Here is a 19,254-nt window from a genome sequence, read left to right as displayed (position 1 = left end):
TCTGGCTCTGAGAGTCCTGGCAAAGGGCAAGTCAGAACACCAGATCTGGCTCTGAGAGTCCTGGCAAAGGGCAAGTCAGAACACCAGATCTGGCTCTGAGAGTCCTGGCAAAAGGCAAGTCAGAACACCAGATCTGGCTCTGAGAGTCCTGGTAAAGGGCCAAGTCAGAACACCAGATCTGGCTCTGAGAGTCCTGGCAAAGGGCAAGTCAGAACACCAGATCTGGCTCTGAGAGTCCTGGTAAAGGGCCAAGTCAGAACACCAGATCTGGCTCTGAGAGTCCTGGTAAAGGGCCAAGTCAGAACACCAGATCTGGCTCTGAGAGTCCTGGTAAAGGGCCAAGTCAGAACACCAGATCTGGCTCTGAGAGTCCTGGTAAAGGCCAAGTCAGAACACCAGATCTGGCTCTGAGAGTCCTGGTAAAGGGCAAATCCAGCAACACAGCAACACACACGCCGGAACACACACACTCCCCTACGTAGATGTGCATATGCCTGCATATAGATGATAAATGATGATCTGTCTTCTATATAGAAGTCTTATTTCAGCATTTAGAATGCTGAAGTCTGCAAATTTTATTGAGCGTTTTCTAAATTCAAATGGATTTGTTATTGAAGTTTGTGAGGATCCACACGTGCAGCATGTAGAACAGAATGTTCACTGTGTAGCTTGTGGATAATTTCTTAATTCTGTAAGTGAGCATTTTACTACAGAGCAGTTCTTGTCGACATCACTCAGCTGAGCAACACTGAGGTAGTGTTTTCATGGCAGAGCCGGTTACAGTTAAAATGAGCCGTGTGGCCCGGCGCCTTCCAGATTTCTGAAATACGAAGTGTAAGGAACACCCATCTGGTGAATGACTTCATACCCACTCATAGAAGAAGAAAGCTTATTTTTCATGAATTTTAGCATAAAATTAAAATTTATATGGGTCACAGCCAAACATTTTAACCTGAGAGCTTTTCTGCCAAATTTTCTAATATGCCTAGTCATTATTTTTGCATGGAATACTGAAATTAGAAAGTGGTTCTGGTCTTGCTGACTTTGAGAAAGCACAGTTCCGTGTGGACTCTATCTTTAGTGTCATTGCTTAGAATGGAGTCATACACTGTACGTGTCAGTTTGGTAACAATGAGCCCTTCTGGGCACACTCAGGCGGCAGTTTCTTAAGGGTCTTGGCAAAGAGATAGATACCCATCCCTGGGGGACTAAGTAAGCAGGTTTGGTTGTCCTGTTGGCGTCAGAAATGAAGACTATGGTCTAGTGCCCTTCAGGCTTATGGTTCAAAGCTGAAGGTTCTGTTGTTTTTATGTCTATCTCCATGTCCTTGGTTTGACAGGAACATCTGATTGAGAATGAAGTGTCAATACTGCGCCGAGTGAAACACCCCAACATCATCATGTTGGTCGAGGAGATGGAAACGCCAACTGAGCTCTTTCTAGTGATGGAACTCGTCAAAGTAAGAAGGCAGACAGGTTTCATTGGCGTCAATCTCAGGGCTTGAACTAGTGAGAAAGTACCCTATAGCTGACACATCTGTTTCACGGGTGGCCCTTCCTTCACCTACTCTAGACTGCTGTGACCCCTTCTTATCTCACTGGACTGGACTGTTGACATTTCTCTGCATCTCCGTTTCTGTCCTACAGGGTGGAGATCTCTTTGATGCAATTACTTCTTCAACCAAGTACACAGAGAGAGATGGCAGTGCCATGGTATACAACCTGGCCAATGCCCTCAGGTACCTGCATGGCCTCAGCATTGTACACAGAGACATCAAGCCTGAGAACCTTCTGGTGAGTTCAGAATCTCTGCTGTTTCGTTTTCAACTCAGGCTTCTGCCCTTTTAAAATGATCTCCATGCTGTGAAAACCATCACACATGAAAAATGACATTAGAGTGTAAGCCAGTATCACAGTAATGAACAGAGCACTGGAGGGAAGCAAGAAAAATCAGCAAGTTCAAACTGACTGTGGTGTGTTGAATGCACCCATAAAATCCTAATGGTTTTTTTTAGTATGTGCATTTTGTTTTCCAGACATTAGAAAATACATTTTCATTTATTTTTGATTCATGTTATGATAACGGAATATATGACATAATTAATATGTAAAGAGAAAAGTTTTTGGATTTGTAAGTCCCGTAGACTGGAGGTCATAATCCTTCTCTCCCTAACATCTTGAACAGTGCCAAGCAGGTACACTGTAAATGTGTGGAGTAATATCTGGTGGTGACTCTTGGTTACTCAGCTAGCCAGAAGTTGAATAAAAATCATTGTAACTAACCTCAGGCACCACACAAATGATGGTTAAAAGGGATATGTTGCAATCACCCCAGGGACTTCTTTTTTCTTTTGAAAATTTAAAAATATTTATTTTTGCTAACCCAGACTGTCAGTTTCTCATTTGGTAATGCTATCCGCTCATATCTTGTTCATCTGGAAGACCAAGTAGCCCTCCTCCTTCCCTTCCCTTCCCTTCCCTTCCCTTCCCTTCCCCTCCCCTCCCCTCCCCTCCCCTCCTTTCCTGTCCCCTCCCTTCCCATCCCCTCCATTGCCCTCTTTGAAGGAAACAGTTTATTTCCCATCATCTTTCCGTTTTGTTTCTGCAATAGAACAGCTATGACTGCTCAGTGGTTGTTCCTCCCCACTCAGTAGCTAGGCAGTGGGAGCTGCAAACAGTCCTCTGTGGTTGGCTGGCACCCCCGTCCTCTGCGGGTACTTCTAGACAGGTGCAGAGGGTGCCTGTTGAGCTGCAGAGCAGTCTGCCACCTTGGGCTGCACAGCAGTGAGGTCAGGAGTTGGCACAGCCCATTTGTCTTGGCGCTTCCCTTGGCCACAACCTCTCAGCCGCTGCCTTCCTTCCCTTTCCAGCTCTTCAGGACTTCAGTCGGGCATGTCCTTGCCCAGATGGCTCTTGAGAGATAGTACCACACGTGGAGAACTTCCTGTACTGTCACCTAGCACCATAGTAGTTCCATGGAGTGGGCTCCTCTGTCGTGTGAGGCAGCAGCATCTCCATAGCGTGGGCATCTGTTACACAAAGCATGGCAGGCAGATGGGCATAAGATTGTAAGAAGAGGCCAGCAATCAGTTCCGGATTATGACTCCTCCAGGCTGCCTGGATCTGGTTAGGAAAGGACCCAGGCACGATGTAGCTAACAGTAGAAGTGCTCTGGTAGCAGCGGGAAATGCCAGCACAGCCTGCCAGCTAGCTTTCCTGTGGGAGATGACTCTGATCTGCACTGGATTTCCCATGGCTGAACCGCCAGCAGAAGCTGTCCCTCTTTAGTTTAACATAACACCACCAGATTTCTTCTGTAGTGCTCCTGGAAATCAGGATTGCTGTCACTGACATACACTCCCACTGGCAAAGAATTTAAGGATATGTTCCTCATCCATTTTCAGGACAGTTTTCCCTTTATAAGGAAAACTAGGAACAATGCTATATGGACCCCTCCCTGGTATCACAAAAAGGCAGAATTCTTTTCTTACTGGCTTCTGCCTTGAGGTATTTACATAGGTTTACCACCCACAAAACCCTGATCTGAAATTAGGAAGCATTAAAAAAAATGTACTTTGAAAGTTAGGCATGGTGGCACATATCTGTAATATAGTGAGTTTGAGGCCAGCCTGGACTGCCAAGTGAGATTCTGTCTCAAAAACAAAGGAGACTTTCTGTGTGCCAGCATGTCACCAAGCGGAAAATTCCATACCATGAGATGTCATTTCATACACAAAATAATGTAAAATGCTGGATGAATTTATTATCTTCCAGCTATGTTTTTAAAGTATATGTAAAACATAAATGAATTTTGTGGTTGGTGTTGGAGCCCATCCCCTAAATCCTCAGTAGGTTATACTCTAGGATCTGAGACATTGCTTCTGAGCGTTAGTGTTTAAGAGATTGTGACGTGCAATATTTTCAAGGCTAATCCTGACCTCTGAATTCTGGCATTGAGATCACCCTGTCTTAGCTTCCTGAGAGTACCTCCATCCTTGGTCCCAGACATTTGTGTGTGTCCAGGGTGCGAAGGATTTAACCCGAGGCCTGGCTTATGCTGGCACTCTATCACAGAGCTATACCGCAGCCAGTCTCAAAATTCAAATACCTCAAGGTATTCAGTGTGTGGATAATGTGTAGTAACACTGATGTCTCCAACCTCTGCCTCAGAGGTAATCAGGAAATCTGATTGGAGTTTTTCTTCTGCTCTAAATGTGTTTTTTTCTCCTAAATCTGCATTAGGGGCCTGGTGGTGCCCACCGGGGACGACAATGGTTAGAGCTAATGGTTGATGTAGCCAGGCTGTGGGGTCAGACTCCAGAAATGGTAACATACACATGTCCAAGCAGCATGTGTGCCAGCATGGAAGACCAAATCACTTGGCATCGGCCCGAGGAGAAAGTGTCGTTGAAGCACTAAAAGTAAATGCCCCGCGTGTCTCTTGCTCTCTTCCTCTCTGAGAACTAATTCAGTTCTTAGGCAGCAGGGCATCTGACACCTGATTTGCATCCCGTTCTCTGGCAGCGCTGTCATAACTTAGAGCCCTGCCAGGGCAGATGTATGAGTCGTGTGTCAGGGAGCGTGGAGGTGGCCGTTTGTGCTGTGAGTTACAGCCCAGGGGTGCCCTGCCATAGTTAACTGTGGGAGACTAGTGATAAATTCAGGGTTTCCAGGAGTTCTGGGAACGGGAGAGAAGAGGTGTGGTTTCTCATAGTTGATGTCCGTCTAAATCATTGGCGCTGGCATTTTATTTAGAGAGCATAAGGGATTCACTTTGGATGCGGGACCTGTATTTCTCACATTTTTTAGCTTTGCACTCTTGCAGCCATTTGACAGAGCAGCTCTCAGTGTGAGCTGGGCCATTGAGCGTGGCAGGGCTGGGGTTTCACAGTTGTTTAAATTCATTCAAACTCTGCACGTGAGGCTGCCTGGGTTTTGGCATTGCTTACATACAGAACCCATTGCATGGTGGTTTAGTGTGAAGATGAGCGGTCCTGGCTGCAAAGCCTGCTTGGTAGCTTAAGCTGAGTTCCACCTGCCTCAGTTTCCTTGTCTGAAAAATGCAGGTAGCAGTTCTTTTTCTGTTTGGCCAGTGTGGTCCCCATTCCAAGTCTAATGGTGTGCTTGAGAGAATATTTAAATCTGCGAAGTTCCCGAGGCTATCAGTAACTGCCAGGAAGCTTTGGGATCTGGTATTCTTCATTTGTCTCTTTGTGACAGTCATTTCCCCTCCCTCTCTCCCTCCCTTCCAGGCCATGTGCAGGCTAGGCAAGCTCTCCACCTCTGAGCTCTGCCCCAGCTCTACAGTCAAATTCATAAAGCAGTGTCTCTCTGCCATATAGATACACAGTGCTGTTTAATTTTCCTTATAGACTTGAAGAGAATCTCCTGCTAAGATTGAAAGGTTATTAATATTTTATGTATTTTCTTCTGCATTGGGAGGAGATGATTCAGATAAATCACTGTTATTTCCCACTTCTCTGTCCAAATCATACTTTCTTTTCATGTTTAACCATGAGTACCACTTGTCCAGACAGCTCGGCAGATAGAGGCTACTCACTCCTTTTCTGTCTGTATGTGTCTGACTCTAAGTTCTGTGGGGGATGTGGAAATGTGGCTTCTGGGACTGTCTGACAACAACCTCCTAGCACCCCTAGGCGTTTCTAAATGGAGTATTTAAAATAAACACAGTTTTATAAAAACAGCACCTAATGAGTTGTAAAAATAAAATAACAGTGACATTAGTGAAACTTTGACTCATGATATAGACATTTAGGAAATCATGCTTATAAGTATTCTTATCACTACAGTTTCTTAGGGAATTTTGTTCTAATGTTTGGGTTTCAGTAAATGCACCATAAATCCTAACTCCAATTATATTAGATTGTTCTCACTAATGTTTATATTAAACACTCTGGGTGGAAAGCTGTCCTGTGTAGTGTGACTAAGAATCTCGACTCTGTGGTTTCAAGCTAGATCATTTATATATTATAGTATGTTTCTGCTGTGTTGTGGGGTTCACACAGAGGGATAAATACTTCAGAGGGGCTCAGAATCATCACGGTTACTCCTTTGACTCTCTAAAGTCATGAAGCTGTGCATGAGTGGTGTGCCAACACGAAATATACCTCCATAGCATGGGAGAAACTGTTTGTCCCAAAGGAAGAAATGCTCTGTAGCAGAGGAAGCCAAGCAGGAAAGGGAGGTGGGCCATCAGGGGCCTTCAGAATGCCTGTAAGGCTTACACAACATGTCTGTTGATGACTACCTAAGCCAGTCCACTCAGTGGATGCTTCTGTTAACTGCTATGTTGAGGAAACAGCATTTTCTAAATATCTCCCCTTCCAGAGTTTATCGTGGTTGAAATGAAAGTCCAGTTCAGTAGTAAAACACGAGGAAAAACACATAGTCTAAAATATATAAGAATGAGACTTATATATTGATTTGGTCTGTGCAGTTATTTTTTGTTGAAATTTGGATCTTTCAAATGGACATATAAGAGACAGCATATACTGGCCTGTTTTGGATTATGCAGCCAATCCCAAGTTAACTATGTATATGCCCACTGACTTCCGAAACTGGCTACTTGTAATATTTCTAGGCTTTTATATCTTAAGGAAGGTTTGCTTGACTATAAGGTAAATCTTTCTCAATTATGTGGCCATTGTAAACACATGGATATGTATACAAGTATAAGAAATATCAAGGAAGTTAAAGTAATTCAGTACTGCTCAAAGCGAGCCATTAAGGCTGGGGCATTGGAGTTCATGTACAGTTCTAACTTTGAAAAACTATATAATATGATCAATAACTCTCATGGTAAATATTTATTGAAAATAATATTAGCTACATGTCATTTTATTATGAGTATGTACCATAATTTATTTAACTACCAGTCAGTTAGCCGATTAGTTGACTCTGTGTTTAAAAATTATAAATGCAGACAGTAAGAGATATGTATAATGTTTGGGTCTTTCTGTTCCCTTTGAATAGATTTAGTTGTAGATTTATTGGGCAAAGTTCCTGTTTTTCCGTTCCTTTTGAATAGATTTTTAGTTGTAGGTTTATTGGGCAAAGTTCCTGTTTAGATTCATGCTGATTTCGATTCCAAAGTGCATTTTCTTTTAAGCTTCTGAGTTTTTTTCAAGTAATATTTATATTTTAGGTTCAGGGTTTATCTACTTTTAGCGTAACTAGACAGCTGAGTTCAATCCTCACCACCATACATGGGGCCAAAATAGAGCACATAATACTCCTATTTCACCAGCTGCCCAGAAGATAAGTCAGCAGCCTCTGAAGAAACATGCAAGCCTCTTAAATAAACGCCCCTTCTTTGTCCACTCCAGGATTTTAAGAACAACATTAAGCACTAAATGCAGGTCAGTTCCTTTCCTGCTGGCTTTGGGGCCTTGTCTTGCCACATCAGCAGCCCTTAGTACCTGGCTGCTTCTGGAAGCAAGTGCAGGGTTTGTCAGAATCTGCAAAGACAGAAAATAGCATTGTTTCAATTTTACACGGTTGAATAAAAATCTCTGAGGAGATATCTCGACCCTTTAAATCTATGGTACTCTTACCAGAAGAACTTTCTTCAGGTGTTACCTGCCTCGTTCCTCTCACAGTTGTTGTAGGGGGGGAAAAGTGATTGTTGGCTTGTTTTTGTTTCAGGTGTGCGAATATCCGGATGGGACCAAGTCTTTGAAACTGGGAGACTTTGGACTGGCAACAGTGGTTGAAGGCCCTTTGTACACAGTCTGTGGCACACCAACTTACGTGGCCCCAGAAATCATTGCTGAAACAGGGTGAGGTTCTGTTGGTCTTGGATCACACTTTGACATCAGAGAGAAGGCACATAAGTTGTCCTTGCTACTTTGTGCTCGGTGTCCTGTGAAGAAAGCCTGGGAAGCAGAGAGACGTGTGACATAAACCATGACCTTAATGTTAAAGAATAGCTTGTTCTTATCTGGCCAAGAGCCCTAGGCCTGTACTTCTGTCCTTTGGTCAGTGTCGGGGGTGGGGGACAGTGGTCACTGATCGTAGTTAGATTGAGAGGAAACAGATGGCTTTTTCAGAGGACAGCTCCTATGTGACAGTAACAGACACCGTACCTCAGCAGTGTGGCACGTGCTCAGAAGATCTGCCATTACGTACTCTCCCTCACTGTTTTCCAGTTATGGCCTGAAGGTGGATGTTTGGGCAGCTGGCGTGATTACATACATACTTCTCTGTGGATTCCCACCATTCCGGAGGTAATTATATTTGAATTATAAATTCTCAGACACTTAACTCCTGGCAGAAAGGACTGTAAGCTTGTGAATAAAATTCACAAATAAAATTCACAGCTGAAAACGATATAAATACACCTTTTGCTGTTTATCTTAATTGGTAGCCTACTAATGCAAACTCATGTTTTTTCTTTGGTGTTTTGGTATGTGTGTGTGTGTGTTTATATATGTGTGTGTATTTTTATATATGTAAATTGTGCTTGAACACAGGGATCGTGCCTGCATACTCTGCCTCTGAGTTGTTCCTAGCCTGACCATACTTCAGATATGAGGTCTTTGCTTTGCGTGTGAACCTCTGCTCTTCATGAAGTTTATACCTAACACAGACTCTAGACTTTGCAGCTTCTCGTTATAAAGAAGGGGGCAATTAAAGATTTCTGAGTAGAAACCAGAATCACAGGTGTCCTTCTTTAAGTCCTTAATGTAGGTATTTTACTTAATTTGAGAGCAGTGTTTTAGACTACTTGATTTTTATATAAAATTTCTAAAGCACTCACCTTGCTTCTTGCGAAACCAGAAACTCTTTGTGGTAGTTCTAGCCACACATGTAACATTTATTACCTGAGAAATAGAGTTACAGAAAACCAGCATCAGCTGGCCTGGAAACAAAGAGCTGACACTTGGCAGCTACTTGCTGACCTGGTGGGACAGAGGTGAATGCAAGCATTCTTCAAGCTGGCTAGCCCCAGTCCGTCCAGGACTGAGTCAGCCACATTGGCTGCAGCTCTTTTGATCTGTTTCAGCACTTGCTTGGGCAGGTTCGGGCTTTGAAGCAGAGCTACATCTATCTGCTAGTGCAGGGTTACTTTTCTGCCCTTCATTTGTGCCCTCCCCTCACTCCGTCTGGTGAGTAGCTACCTCCGGTGAGCCAGGAAATGCACAAGCATCGTCCTTGATGCTGCTGTGGTTTAGTCCATTTCTGCTGCTGTAAGGAACTTCCGCAAACTATGTGGTTTACTGACAGTGGAAGCTTTTTCTCCCAGTGCTGGAGGCCGGGAGGTTCAAGACCAAAGCACCAATAGGCTTGGTGTCTGGTAAGGACCTACCTCCTGATCCATGTGCAGACATCTTTGTGCAAATTCACACAGCAGAAGGGAAAAGGTGACCTCTAGGAACTTCTTACTGTCTTACCTTTTTTGTAAATGATGTTGTGGTTTGAGTTCAAGTCTTCATGCTAGGCAAGCACTCTACCACTGAACAATGTCCTCTCTAGGGACCTTCACAGGAACACTACAGTTGTTTTCATGAAGGCTTCTGCCCTCACTACTCTGGCTGTGTCCCCAAAGCCCACGTCCTAATGCTGTCCAGGTGAGGATTAGGGTTCCCCATTAGGAGTTTTGAGGCATATGCCATAGAGTTTAAGTGTTGTATTGGATCAGCAAATGAAAATAGTTTATCCTATCTCTCCTAACATTTGTCAAGAAAACTTCCTGGAAAAAGAAAGTTTAGATTTTTTTTCTTTAAATTCTCACATCTTCAGTTTGAGTTCAACAGTGGTTTAATTGATAATTGCTTTGAGCAGACCACACAGAAATGTTAGTCTACTCTTGAAGAGCTGGTATAAGAGGCATGAAGCACAGAATAATGACCAAACCAAATGATTGGGTGTCCGTGGCTGATTCAGTGCTGGTTACGCATAGAATGCATGGGAAGAAATTAACTAAAGGACCATTATGTAAGGCAGAAATGAGGGGAGCTAGGCAAATGTAGAAGGATGGTGTGTTTTTGTTAACGTGTGGTGTCTGGACCAGTTAACATGGAGTTCCATTTCATGATTCTTTTATTCAAGTTGATATCAAAGAAACGGGATTTGAGGGAATCCCGTTTAGGGAACGTATGCTCACAACTCCCTCTAGTGTTTATAGTTTCTGATGCAGCCAGGGAGAGTTGTATTTTTATTGTTGTGGAAATGGGTTCAAGTTGGATGTCACTGTCACTGGTGGGCAGCAGCAGCTTTGTGAGCCGGAGAGGTGAGTTGGGCTCATTAGGACAGCCCACTGCGTTCTGAAGGGGCCGCCTAGTGTCCAATCTCCCCCCAGGTATCTCACTTTTATGTTTCAAGAAAATGTTTTTCCTCTCTGCTGGTGAGAGATCTGTGACATCAGACACTTCTAGAAGCATCTTCAAAGCACAGCCGTAAGGCAGATTTCACAACCTACTGTTAGATTAAAAAATATGGAAAATTAAGTATGTAGTGGCTTAAGTAATTATTGTCTAGCATGAATGGCATAATCTTGTGTATCTAGGGCTGGGGAGGGAGCTCACTTGGTTGGTAGAGGGCTTTATAACACATGAAGCCCTTGGTGCAATCCCCAGCACCATATATATGCCTATAATCCCAGCACACAGGACATGGAATCAAGGAAGATCCTAAGTTCAAAGCCATCCTTGACTATGTAGCAAGTTTAAAGCCATGCTGGGCTACATGAGACACTCTCAAAAAAATAAAAATAAAGCAACAACTATATACATATATCTCTATATTAAAGTCCTTTAAATAATCACTTCAGAATGCTTTCTTTGTCTTATACAAGTGTGCCTTTAACTGAAAGCTTTTGAACTGAATTGTTACCTGGAATTCACTTTCAGTGTCTGTAATGGCAGCCCCCTTCTTCTTTCAAAGCCTTTGGGGTTTAGTTCCAGCTTGATTAGTTGTTGTTGTTGTTGTTGGTCTTAGTTCTTGAGCTTGATCATCCTGCCCCCCACCCCGAAATCAGCCTCATCTTCACAAAGACTGGTTTTCAGAGACATCCCAAAGGTTCCTGAGGAAGAATACGCTATAGCTGCTGACTAAAGCATCTGTAAAGTTGTTCCCAGATTCTTGAACATTCCCTCTTAGTCTTCACCTCACCCCAGTTCTCTCTGTCATTCTTTCATATCGAGTGTTGCTTGTGAAATAACTTATCGACATTATCACGGTGTCCTTTTTGAACCTTTCGTCATCTGTCACTGAAAGAGGGACTGTCTTCTTAATCGACTGTTCTACACTCGCAGCCCCTTCATCTAAGGGATACAGTGTCTTAGAATAGAAAAGCAGCCCAAAGCAGCTTCACCAGACCTTGCGGTGCAAATGTAGTGATGAACCCCGTGTGGATTCGGACAGGGCAGCTGTTTGTACCATGACGGACTGTCTGCAGGGGCTGCTCCTCTACTGGGTGCATAGCTCTGGTGGTTGACAGCCTTGCTCCTCGGGCCAGATTCTAACTGTTTAGCACTCTACGGTCCTTTTTGCTGAGTTCGGCTGTATTGCTTGAGTCCTTGGATACTGTACATGGCTGTTGCAGATGGATTCCAGCTTTTAGCTCTGTATTGTCTAAATGATCAAGTCAACATAAGCTACCAGGGGAGGTGACTAGAATAATAGGAACAGTTTTGAGAGTAGGTTTTTTTGTCTTCTTCTAACGCCGTCTGGTGTGCTCTATAACTGTAAAATCCCACTATGTTCCTCAGTGTGGTTTTCACTCATTTTATGGAGCACTGAACTGATCGCAGCAGGGCAAAGGAGAGAGACCACTGTGTGTGCACTCACTTCCCCGGCGAGCAGTGATGACCTTTGGCCTTCAGTGTGAACCGGCAGGTGTCTCACAAGTGCTTCCCTTGACTCTAACAGGCAGTCGTGCCATGAGACAGACCTAGTTATTGTTCTAGGTACCACCCTAAGTGATCTGTTTCTAAGAACTCCATGCTTTGTGCCCTTTGAGAAGGTGGAAACCCAAACCCTAAAAGCATGGCCGAGAAATTCTAAGAAATTTGCACTTTTTCCAGGTGATTCCTGACTTGTCCTCCTGAATTTTAATTTTAATGTTAACAGCATATTCTAAGTTTTCTGTTGGGGCCTATGGTGAACCAAGAAAGCTAAGCATGCTTCCTGTTTCTAGTCCTGTCTTCACCACATGTGGGGACACCCCACATCCAAAATCCTTCCCTCTAGTGTGGTCACTGGCACCTTGCATCAACTGTTGAGTGCCAGCATTTATTAGACACCATGTGTTTGCGGAAGGGCCAAGCTGCACGGGTTGAAAAACCCCACTTGAGAGCATCCAGGGTGCTTTGCCTTGACTGAGAAAGCCTAACTAGCGTCTCTGAATATGTTCTTTCTGAGACCGAGCACAAAGAAAGTTGAATTGTGGTGGGGAACAAATTAAGGTCATTTTTAAAATCTAGATTCTGAACTCCATCTGATTTTCAATAATCTTGGTGTTTTATTGAATAAGTGGAAAAAGAAAGGTTTAGTGGAGGCTGCTTTTTTACTGTTAGAGGCATGAGCAATGACAAAACTGCCATCCTTTCCCAAGGGTTTCCATTATTTGTAATTTCTGGTTTTATTGTAATATATATGCATGTATGTATGCATGTGTATAAAGATCTCCTTTATATACATATATGTACACACATATATATCTATATCTTATGTGTATAGAGAAGATATACAGTGTATATGCACACACACACACACACACACACACACACACACTAGTTTTTCTTCCGGAGTTGGGCCCTGGCTATGTTACTTTGGTTGATTTTGAACCTCTGGGCTCAAGTGATAATATTGCTTCAGCTCTCCAAGTATCTGGTACTGCGGGGACATGCCCCAACACCTGGCTTTTATTTTAACCATTTATACGCACACTTTGTGGGGCATTGAGTACACAGCCATTTGCACCATCCGCTGCTGAAACTTTTCCGTCTTTTTAAACTGAAACTCGGCTTGGGTTCCCAGGCCTAGGAAGGATCCTTTGGCTCGTTGTCTAGAAGGAAACGTCTGCTGTCACCATGCAGCTATGATACACAGCTGAGCAATGAGACACCCAAGCCAAGTGCCTCGACTTCTTCCTGTTGCTCAGACTCTTAGTGACCCTATTCTTTTTTCTATTTCCTTCTCACTAGTGAGAACAACCTCCAGGAAGATCTCTTCGACCAGATCTTGGCTGGGAAACTCGAGTTTCCAGCCCCCTACTGGGACAACATTACAGATTCCGCCAAGGTACTGTAGAGGGCTCTTCCTGTGTACACTGCAGGGCCTGCATGTGGGGCTGAGCAGCCCCAGCTCGGGGCTCCAGAAACTTGACTTTTAATGTGTGGTCTTTTTGTAAGTTTGATCTACAGTATATATAGTCTCTGAAGTCCCTAACTAGATTACTCTTCTAATCTCTATAAACATTGCCTTTTTAAAAAGAACTGTATGTTGGGTACTCATCAGAATGTGAGAATGAATTAATAAGTTAAGTGATGAAAGGGAAAATATTGCAATATTCTACTGTGGAGTGAAGATAAAGACCGGAAGTCTTAAGAGAGCCAATCTTAGTTCCTGCAGATTCAAGGGAGACTTCTCGTGTACTGTGCTGACATTGTCTCACATCACTCAGAGTGTGGGGAGCTGGCTCCGTGCTCCAGTGGCTGAGCTGCTATGTTAGCTTTTGATTCTGTATTTATGCTGGAATTACCCTCTTTCTCCTCTGTGGTCTTCTTCCCCTTCCCTTTCCTCCCCTTTCTCTCCTTTCTAGGAATTAATTAGTCAAATGCTTCAGGTAAATGTTGAAGCTCGCTGCACTGCAGGAGAAATTCTGAGTCACCCCTGGGTGTCTGTAAGTACCCACATTCCAGGGAATGAATGAATTCGTGTTGTGTGGTCAGCATGCTTCCTTGCCATGTGTTTTGCACGGACATAGACGAGCATTTAACTTGTATAGCAGATGAAATGTTTATTTTAATGATTAGGCAGCTGGGAGAAGGTACCTGGTACCAGAGCCCCCATCTGTGTCTGTCTTTCTGTGGTCTGGAAGGAGAGACAGTCTCTTCCAGAGGTGGCAGAGAAGATGTGGTGCTCATCACATGTCCCCTCAGGGCAAACATGGTGAACTTGAGGGCAACTCACTGGATACCTCCTCCATCCTGGGCTGAGTGACAGGTAGAGGAGATGCCACAACTATGTGAGAATTAAGCTACCAGCTGAAGGACGTTTGTGTTGGGGATTGAGTTTGAGCCTTGAGCATGTAGCATGGTCTTAAGAAATGGGTCAAACATTAGGCTCAAGGCACATTCCCTCTTCAGCCTGCCATGTAACCGGAGCTACAGCAAGGCATTTAATCAAATTCTTGATTAAAATAATACACTGTTCATTTTTATATTTCCGTGGGACGACTTGTGTTAGATTTGCACTGGAGGAGGAATGCCATCGTTGACTGCTTCAGAGGTAGAGGAGATGGCGTAATATCTCTCTGAAGGCTTGAGGCGCATTGCCATGCAGAGTAACAGTACAGGATTTTGTGTGTCTCTGCCACACTGAGGATGGAGCTCTGTATAGGGGCAACAATTACTTTCAAAAGAACTGAACTCCTATTCTTACTAAGAGGAGCCTGTTAGGAAGACAGCCTTAGGTTGATGGTGGGGGGAGGGTGGTAGCTGTTGAACAGTTGGAGTGTTAAGGATCCAGCGTCAACTGTATTTGGGTTTTTCCCCTCTAGGATGACGCACCCCAGGAGAATAATATGCAAGCTGAGGTTACAGGTAAACTAAAACAGCACTTTAATAATGCGCTCCCCAAACAGAACAGCACCACCACCGGGGTCTCTGTTATCATGGTAAGTGGGACGCCGAGCTCTGCCTAGGGAGTTGGGGGCATCTGCCTGGCTGCTCAGCGGGAGTTGTCGTCTGAGCTAGGTAGTTGGGGTTCCGCTCATGGAAGCTGGTGTCTTCCATGTTCCTGTTTTCATGGGAGGATGGACTGGCATGTGAAGGCCCTGCCTCCTCCAGGCTTATGATTGTTTGACATGATTTCTTCCGGACTTGGGATAAGAAAAAAAAAAAAAACAGCCAAACTAACAAATTTCACTTTTTAAAGACAATGTTTGGTTAAAAAAAAATAGTTGGTGTATTTTTAAAGCCATAAAAGAATACTTTTTTAAAAAATTAATTTTTCATGGTTAAAATTTTATCTAAAAAAGTAACAATGACCCAATTTTTGTACTTCTTCCAGAATACTTAAGGCCACATATCTAAGTATTTAAGAACAAAAATGAAAAGTAACATTAAGGGAAACCAAAAGAAAATATAGGACAGAAAAATAAAACACAAGCGAGGTCATTAATTTCAGCTCTGGCTGCCCAGGCTTGAGCTGTTGAGAAGCGGGGCTGGGAGTGGCTCTGAGCATCTCCCACCTGCTGCTCAGCCAGGGCATCTCCAGCAGCAGCCATGCTGTCCTCCCCGCTCACAGCAGACAGCAGGGCCAGGGGCATAGACAGGGGAGTCACCCTCTCCTGAGGGGCTGGTGCCTGCAGTGGGCCTTCTAGAGCAGCCTCTTGCCACCCGGGAAAGGTTCTCTGTATTCCCACACTGCAGGGAAAAGGGCTTGTTCTCACTGCCCCATGCAGTCTAGGAACGTCAGGAAAATGTGGGATTCCAGGAAGGCACACACTGCATGTACCCCTTACAGACATGACCGAAGGCACATACAACATGTACCCCTTACAGACATGACCGGAAGACACACCCTGCATGTACCCCTTACAGACATGACCAGAAGGCACACACTGCCTGTACCCCTTACAGACATGACCACTCTGCAGTTGGTTAAGCACCTCCTACATGCCGTTCCTTTCCTCCAGGGAGGCTAAGTTCATTTGGTAGGCCCCTTCCATTGTCCTTGCAGCTTCCTATGCACCATGCTGGAATTGTGTGCTCCGTCTTCCCGTGCATAGCTCGAGTCTACAAATTGGACTTTGTGCCGTCTCGCAGGACGGAAAGAGTAGAGTTACGGTTTTTCTTTCCACTGTAGCAATGTTTTACTGAAAACCTGAGAAAGTCTGAGATGTCACAGAATTCTGGCTTCACTGAGTTGAAAAAAAACCATCACTGATGAGCTGGCAACAGGAGGACCCTTCCCAGGGATTGTATTTTGAGTCCTACCCCATGAGCAGAATCAGTGTGCATCTGTGCCATGCATGGTGTTGTAGGCAGCTTCTGTGTAAATGGAAAAAGAAAACCATTCAGAATCAGCATTTGTGCTAGGGGTGCAGTTAGTGGTGCCCAGTGTGTGTGATCTTAGCATGTGTGTAGGCCCCAACAATCTCCCAAAATATACAATTTCAGCGTATGGTAGAGAATCTTTAAGAGAATTTGTTGGAATCAAAATTTCATATCATATGTTAATTAGCTTTCTAATCTTCTAAGATGTGTAAGCCGTGCAACCCTGTAGGAAAATTTATACAGTGGGTCACTCGAATCAATGGCCATAGGCCTGGGCCCTGCCTTCTGACCACTGACGCTCAGTTGAGGTTCTAGAATGAATAACAGTCCTCCCTAGGGCTGCCTTCTGACCACTGACGCTCAGTTGAGGTTCTAGAATGAATAACAGTCCTCCCTAGGGCTGCCTTCTGACCACTGACGCTCAGTTGAGGTTCTAGAATGAATAACAGTCCTCCCTAGGGCTGCCTTCTGACCACTGACGCTCAGTTGAGGTTCTAGAATGAATAACAGACCTCCCTAGGCTAAGTGTAAGCTGTGTTCTGGATGATAATGCAGAGAATGTCTCAGCACTTGCAGATAGCAGTTTCCCTCTTACTAATGGAGTTAGTCAGATGTCAAACCCTCAGGCTGTAATGGGGTGTCCTGTGAAAGAACAATCCTGGGAAGGTGACTGTATAACAGTTGTGTGATGTATGTGCAGGAGCTACTTGGCACATGCTGGCGACATCCAGCTAAACCAGGTTCTCTGCAGATTGTGAGCACCGAGGAGCTGCTGATGGTATCATTGCATTCAGAGTCTACTGGAGATATTGCTGGGATTTTTTTTTTCTGGCAGCCTCTGTTCTCAGTGGTTCAAAAGCCAGCCTGCCAAATTTGACTTGTTCCCAAAAGTAGCTGAAGGCTTCTTGTTTGTCCTTCCCCCAGTCAGGGCTGGGCCTGGGCCTAGCTGTGGTTGCAGGGTAGGGCGTGTGTGTCACATCTGGGCCCTCTATCATAGAATGACTGTACCTTGAGGCATCCCTGAGGACAGTTAAATTATTTTTATATTTAAACTACCAGAGAATGCCTGTCTCTGGCATTAATTTGCCGTCACTGAATATGCAGTCTCAGTAGCAGAAGAGCGGTGTTTTATGGCTGAATTGTTAATGACCTCTGTGCATAACTTAAAAAAGGGGGGCCTTCTTGTCACCCCAGCATTCTCCCCAAAGTAGGTACCCGAAGTTCCAGTGAAAAATATGAGAAGGTAGGGACTGATCATAAAGGAGAAAGAAACCAAAGTTGATGTTTTGTCTACATTTCATTTGACAGTTTGATTTGACAGTCTGAGAGACACCTCACAGAGTTCCGTTCTTTCCCCAGTTGAGGCTGTGGGAATTCCCGAAGCAGATCCTGGTATTCAACACTGTGCTCGTGGGAGCCACACCTAATTCTCAGCCCCTCTTCCAGCTGCATGCTTGTCTCAGACTTTTGACCCTCAGCTTCCTGCTGGAATGGGTCCTCTGGCCAGCCCAGCCCAGCACGCTTTGGGGAGCTTTGTGTTAGCCTTCTCAGCTTGTCAGTCTGCTTTCCTCCTCAGAGTGGGGCTCAGACGTTTACACAGGTGAAGCAGGGATGAGTGTCTTCCTGAGGTTTTTGTGCTGTCCAGAGCTGCATTTATCAGTAAGGCAGTGTGTGTCAGCCAGCCTGCAGGATAAGAACAAGATCGTACTGGAGAGAGACTCAGGCCGCTGGCCCTGACAGTCCTCAGCACCCTGATGACGGACAGTGGGAGGTAGCAAAGCCTCAGAGAACAGAAGGGGCCATCTTGTGGCAGAGAAGGGAATGACAAGACACCTCCTACCATGGTCTCGCAGAGGGAGAGAAGTCAGACAGAGTACACTCTTTCCACCCCAGGGGGCGCAAAGCTTGCTTTCAGGAACATTGGGGTGACGGTAGGGATTTGGGGTTACTCCCGATTTAAGGCAGACAAGACTGTTTGAATCGTGTTGCTTCTGTTGAAAGTAAGTCTAGTTTCTGTCCCTGCTTCTCTCCCTTCTTGCCTCTCCCGCTGCTGCATTGCTTCCCCTGCCTAGGTCCAAGGCCATGGTATGTACTCACTGCACTGCCAGCTTCCCTCTGCCTGCACGCTCATGTTCTCTCGGCCAGAAGAGAAGAGGGGAAATAGCTAGGGGTTGTGACTTTCTTCCAGCCAGGAGAAAGTGTGATAGAAGTTAAGCGCTGCCTGTCTGGTAGGTGCTGGTGGGGCAGAGTGGCCGGCCTGGTCCCAGCAGCTCAGGAGCTAAGTTCTAGGCCAGACTTTACCCACTTACCTAGTTAACTGACACAGTCCTCAGAAGGTAGTGATGGCTCAGCTTGAGGTTGGCAGGAGCCGTGAGGGACCCAGCCCAGAGCCTTGCCACTTGCTCTGTTCTCCATCCCCCTCCCACTTTAAAAAAAAAAGTGTTGTTGTACATTTCCCTGCCTATGGGGACTGCAAAATGCCTACCTGACGAGGATGGTACCCAAGACCACCTGCAGTCTCTCCACCTTTAGTAACACAGTAACATGGCAGTTGCTGGCTCCTAGAGCCCACAGTCTCTAGTGAGGCAAAGAAGACTGCATGCCTGGGTATCCCCAGGATGGTTCAGAAGGAAGTGTTTTCCTCGAGGAGCCTCCCATCCCTTGAGAGGGTTAGTGGATGAGCCAGCAGGTGCAGGCCCCCTCATAGGGAGAGAGGCAGTCAAAGATACCATGGAGGATCCCTAGTGGATTCCTGGGCATATTACAGATGCCAGGTGGTTGTAAAGATATTTATTTCTGACATGTAAGGGCCATATATCTGACAAGAACTTCCTGTCATAAGTGTACTACAGCAGCTGGCAGAGACTCCTGGGTATAGGTGTGGGCAAGACAGAATCAGCTGCAGCTCACAGCCAGGACCCTTGAGGCCACCTCCTGCAGGCCAGTGTCCAGCTACCAGCAAGGTCATGATAAGGGCAGAGGCAAAGGGCGGGTGGGGTAGGGGTGGG

General features: G+C 45.0%; 1 protein-coding gene across 7 annotated transcripts in view; it reads left to right on the top strand.

Annotated features, from left to right (window-relative positions):
- Dclk2 (doublecortin like kinase 2) overlaps window positions 1-19,254 on the top strand; it is a 121,872-nt gene that overhangs the window by 101,257 nt on the left and 1,361 nt on the right. For 4 of the 7 annotated variants that reach the window (XM_075950362.1, XM_075950359.1, XM_075950360.1 and 1 more), the window contains 7 exons: window positions 1,340-1,459; window positions 1,647-1,793; window positions 7,665-7,798; window positions 8,168-8,245; window positions 13,169-13,265; window positions 13,786-13,866; window positions 14,746-14,862. In XM_075950362.1, the coding sequence (XP_075806477.1) occupies window positions 1,340-1,459; window positions 1,647-1,793; window positions 7,665-7,798; window positions 8,168-8,245; window positions 13,169-13,265; window positions 13,786-13,866; window positions 14,746-14,862 (774 nt within the window). Of the gene's footprint in view, window positions 1-1,339; window positions 1,460-1,646; window positions 1,794-7,664; window positions 7,799-8,167; window positions 8,246-13,168; window positions 13,266-13,785; window positions 13,867-14,745; window positions 14,863-17,554; window positions 17,713-19,254 lie in introns of those variants that run through there. The other 3 variants (XR_012908034.1, XM_075950363.1, XM_075950361.1) reach the window with 3 other exon arrangements.

The sequence above is a fragment of the Microtus pennsylvanicus genome, chromosome 16, assembly GCF_037038515.1.
Source record: "Microtus pennsylvanicus isolate mMicPen1 chromosome 16, mMicPen1.hap1, whole genome shotgun sequence".
Taxonomy (NCBI): Eukaryota; Metazoa; Chordata; class Mammalia; order Rodentia; family Cricetidae; genus Microtus; species Microtus pennsylvanicus.
Note: the sequence above shows the minus strand (reverse complement) of the source record. Positions and strands in the feature narration are given on the sequence as shown.